General features: G+C 39.1%; 1 protein-coding gene across 1 annotated transcript; it reads left to right on the top strand.

Moving 5' to 3' along the window:
- Positions 1–260: 260 nt before the first annotated feature.
- On the top strand, positions 261–2,099 carry LOC113283601 (probable WRKY transcription factor protein 1). The gene has a single exon (XM_026532927.1). It carries the CDS (start codon positions 343–345, stop codon positions 1,921–1,923), a length of 1,581 nt encoding a protein of 526 aa, XP_026388712.1. The 5' UTR covers positions 261–342; the 3' UTR covers positions 1,924–2,099.
- Positions 2,100–3,307: the final 1,208 nt, after the last annotated feature.

Here is a 3,307-nt window from a genome sequence, read left to right as displayed (position 1 = left end):
ACCCACGTTTCAAGTATGTCAGCAAACTCACACTGTGCAATGATCATTTTCATTTATTTTACCGGAGATTACAAGAAACGACAAAAGAATTACTCAAAGTGGTGATACAAACACTGGATTTTCTTAGATTTGTTAATGCTTACAATACCGAAAATACCCACGTCAGAGTAAATGACTACACTGAAAAACAGAAGTCATTTATGAAAAAGATTCCCTTTGATTTTGTCAATTAAGTGGAAGTGATCTCTTTCTAAACAACCCATATTTTATTTTCTTCTCGGTTCTTCTTCCACTTCCTGAGAGAGATTTTAATCAATCAAAGAAACAGGGTGAAGGGCAAAAATGGAAGGAATAGGGAAAAAAGCAGAAGCAGAAAGATGGTTAGAAGTTGCAGGAAAGTTACTAATGGCAAGAGATCTAGTTGGGAGTAAGAAATTTGCAGTAAGGGCAGCAGAATCTGATCCATCATTGGAAGGTGTAGATCAGATCTTAGCTGTTTGTGATGTTTTATTAGCTGCTGATAAAAGGATCAATAATCATATGAACTGGTATGCAATTTTACAACTTGTTGATAACAGAGGTAACCCTATGAATGATGATTTTGAAATGATCAAAAAACAGTACAGAAAGTTAGCTTTACTTTTACATCCTGATAAAAACAAATCTGTTTTTGCTGAGAATGCTTTTAAACTTGTTTGTGATGCTTGGACTGTCTTGTCTGATCCTGCTAAGAAAAATCTTTATGATAATGAGTTAAAACTTTTCTTCAAATTTGAATCTGTTACTCTGAACAACAACAACAACAACAATAACAACAACACTCAGACTCATCAGTATCCTTCACAACCACAACCACAATCACAACCACAACCACAACAACAATCACATGCACAACAAAACCAAGACACACCTGTTAGAAGAAGTACTAGAGAGAAAAGAAAGAGTACTACTGCTGCTGATGGTGGTGGTAATGGTAGTGGTGGTGCTGGGGAGACTATCTCACAGCCTAGAAATGAAAATCGTAATGTTCCTCAACGTGTTAACCCAACACGGGGAAGTACTAAAATGTCAAGCTTTTGGACATCTTGTCCTTACTGTTATAATCTTTATGAGTACCCAAGGGTTTATGAAGAATGTTGTTTGAGATGTCAGAACTGCAGAAGAGCATTTCATGCAGCTGTAATACCCTCTCCACCTCCGGTTGTTCCTGGGCAAGAAGCGTATTATTGTTGTTGGGCATTTTTTCCGCTAGGTTTTGAAGTTCCTAGTTTAGCAGGCGGAAAGAAGAGTGGATTTCCTAATTGGACACCTTTTTCGGCGATGCAACCGATGTCTTCCAATCCAGGTCAGCTGCCGAATTTTAATCCATTTGGGTTCAAACCGGATGATGGTGGTGGTAATAATGATGGTGATGATAATGATGCTGATGGTGATTCTGATGGAAGCTGGGATGGCGACGAAGGTGATTTTGGTAGAAAGAAGGGAAAAAATGCTGCTGAGGTTAGAAAAGGTCCTGTTGTGAAGAAAACTGCTAGAAAATCTGTTCTGCCGACATCAACTAGAGGAAATGTGTCTGAGCCTGTACATGATGGACCTGTAACCAGTGGTCCGTATGATGGGAATGTATTGCCAAACAAAGCGGTTCCGCAGAGAATTGTGAAGAAAGCAGTGGCAAAGAAGGCAACTAGACGGTCTGGGAAATTCGCCCAGGAATCAGAAATAGTGGATTTGAATGCAGACGTTAGACATGAGTTCAATGATCCCAATTCTTCTCTAGGTGAAGGTGTTGAAGGAGATGAAGACCCCATTCCTGGGATAGGATTTTTTGAAGGACTTGATGATATACTGGGACATCTTGGAAATCTGCCTATACTGTCAGTTCCAGGGGATCAGAATAAGATGGCACAGCAGAACAATGCTTAGTCTTCTAGATGCCCGTTTTGTTGTTTGTACTGTATGTGTTTTTCTTGCTAGTTGTAGCTTGTAACTTGCAGCAACCTGAATTCTACTTTCTACTTTATTTTGTCACTTCTTAGTTAGAACTGCAGTTGTACAAGTTGGAAATTTATAATCAGATCCTCTCTTGTAGCTTTTTTGTAGATTTTTTTTCCCTAGTTGCAGCTCACTGGTCTTTTAAGTTTCTGATGATTAAGTTAAATCATCGATTGCAAGTTACAGATTAGACCCGTATGTGGAGACTGGTGTTTGGACTAGTTTCCCTGCAGGATATTGTCCAGTAATGAATTGCAGCATAAGATTGTTAGGATTGTTGGTATATATTGCTCTGCCCAATGCTATCTAGTATCTGCAATCTATCTGATAAGAGAGTCAATGAATCATATCCATTGATATGCATGATTGGTATTAGTGTAGCTCTATTTGGGTATGGATCTCATGGATATCTTTTTATCCTAAGTTTTCTCTTGGCTTGGGAATGGAGAATGCTGTCCTTTTCTTTATGTTGTGCGAGACTGCTATCGTACTTTAGAATAAGTCAGCCAACTCGGTGGCAAAAACTGCTGAGGGAAGGGGCTGATTCTCGAAAAAGGTGTGCACAAAGAAAAGAAGAAAAAGTTAGGCCAGGAGAGTGGGACTCCATTATAGAACGGCTTAAATCTTGGCTTGAACATTCTGTATTGGTTTCTTATCTTCAGCTTCACAACCTTGCAGCTGTTACTATCTGGTTTATCGGAAAGCTAAGCGCACAGCCATGTTTGGCACCCATATGTGTTAGTCCTCGCCACTCAATTCAGCGAATTACTGATACTAAATACACTATATAAATCAAGTTGCTACACTTCTTCATGGTTTGGATAATCACAGTCATACTAGCACTGCACCACACAACACTGCATCTTAATCAGGCAGGGGAGTTTGTGGCAGCAAGAGATTAGAACCAAGCTGCAAAAAGAATCTCAATCTCCAAAAGGTGAAGATTAGAAGTGACACTAAAGGGCTTGTGTGGCTGCCACCGGTGATCAATTGCAGGCTAGAGGGGAAGATCACAATATGAGATTAAGATTCCCTTGAGGTTTTAGGAGTGTGTAAACTCAGTTAGTTGGTAAAGCCTTCAACTGTGGACATGCCTAACAAATATCATGTGAATACACTCATTATTAACTTGATGCTCGGGTTAATATGTAACGAGGACAGAGCTTCTCAGTGAATTATTCAGAAAAAATATACTTGCAACTCTCTGTACAGAAGAAAATCAAAACTGTTCAGAATGCTAAATGACAATGTGAAATCCTATTTTCAGTCTTTGGATCAACATTTTGATTGGGAAATTGCTACCTAAAAGATTAGT

Source organism: Papaver somniferum, chromosome 5 (genome assembly GCF_003573695.1).
Source record: "Papaver somniferum cultivar HN1 chromosome 5, ASM357369v1, whole genome shotgun sequence".
In the NCBI taxonomy this organism is placed as follows: domain Eukaryota; kingdom Viridiplantae; phylum Streptophyta; class Magnoliopsida; order Ranunculales; family Papaveraceae; genus Papaver; species Papaver somniferum.
Note: the sequence above shows the minus strand (reverse complement) of the source record. Positions and strands in the feature narration are given on the sequence as shown.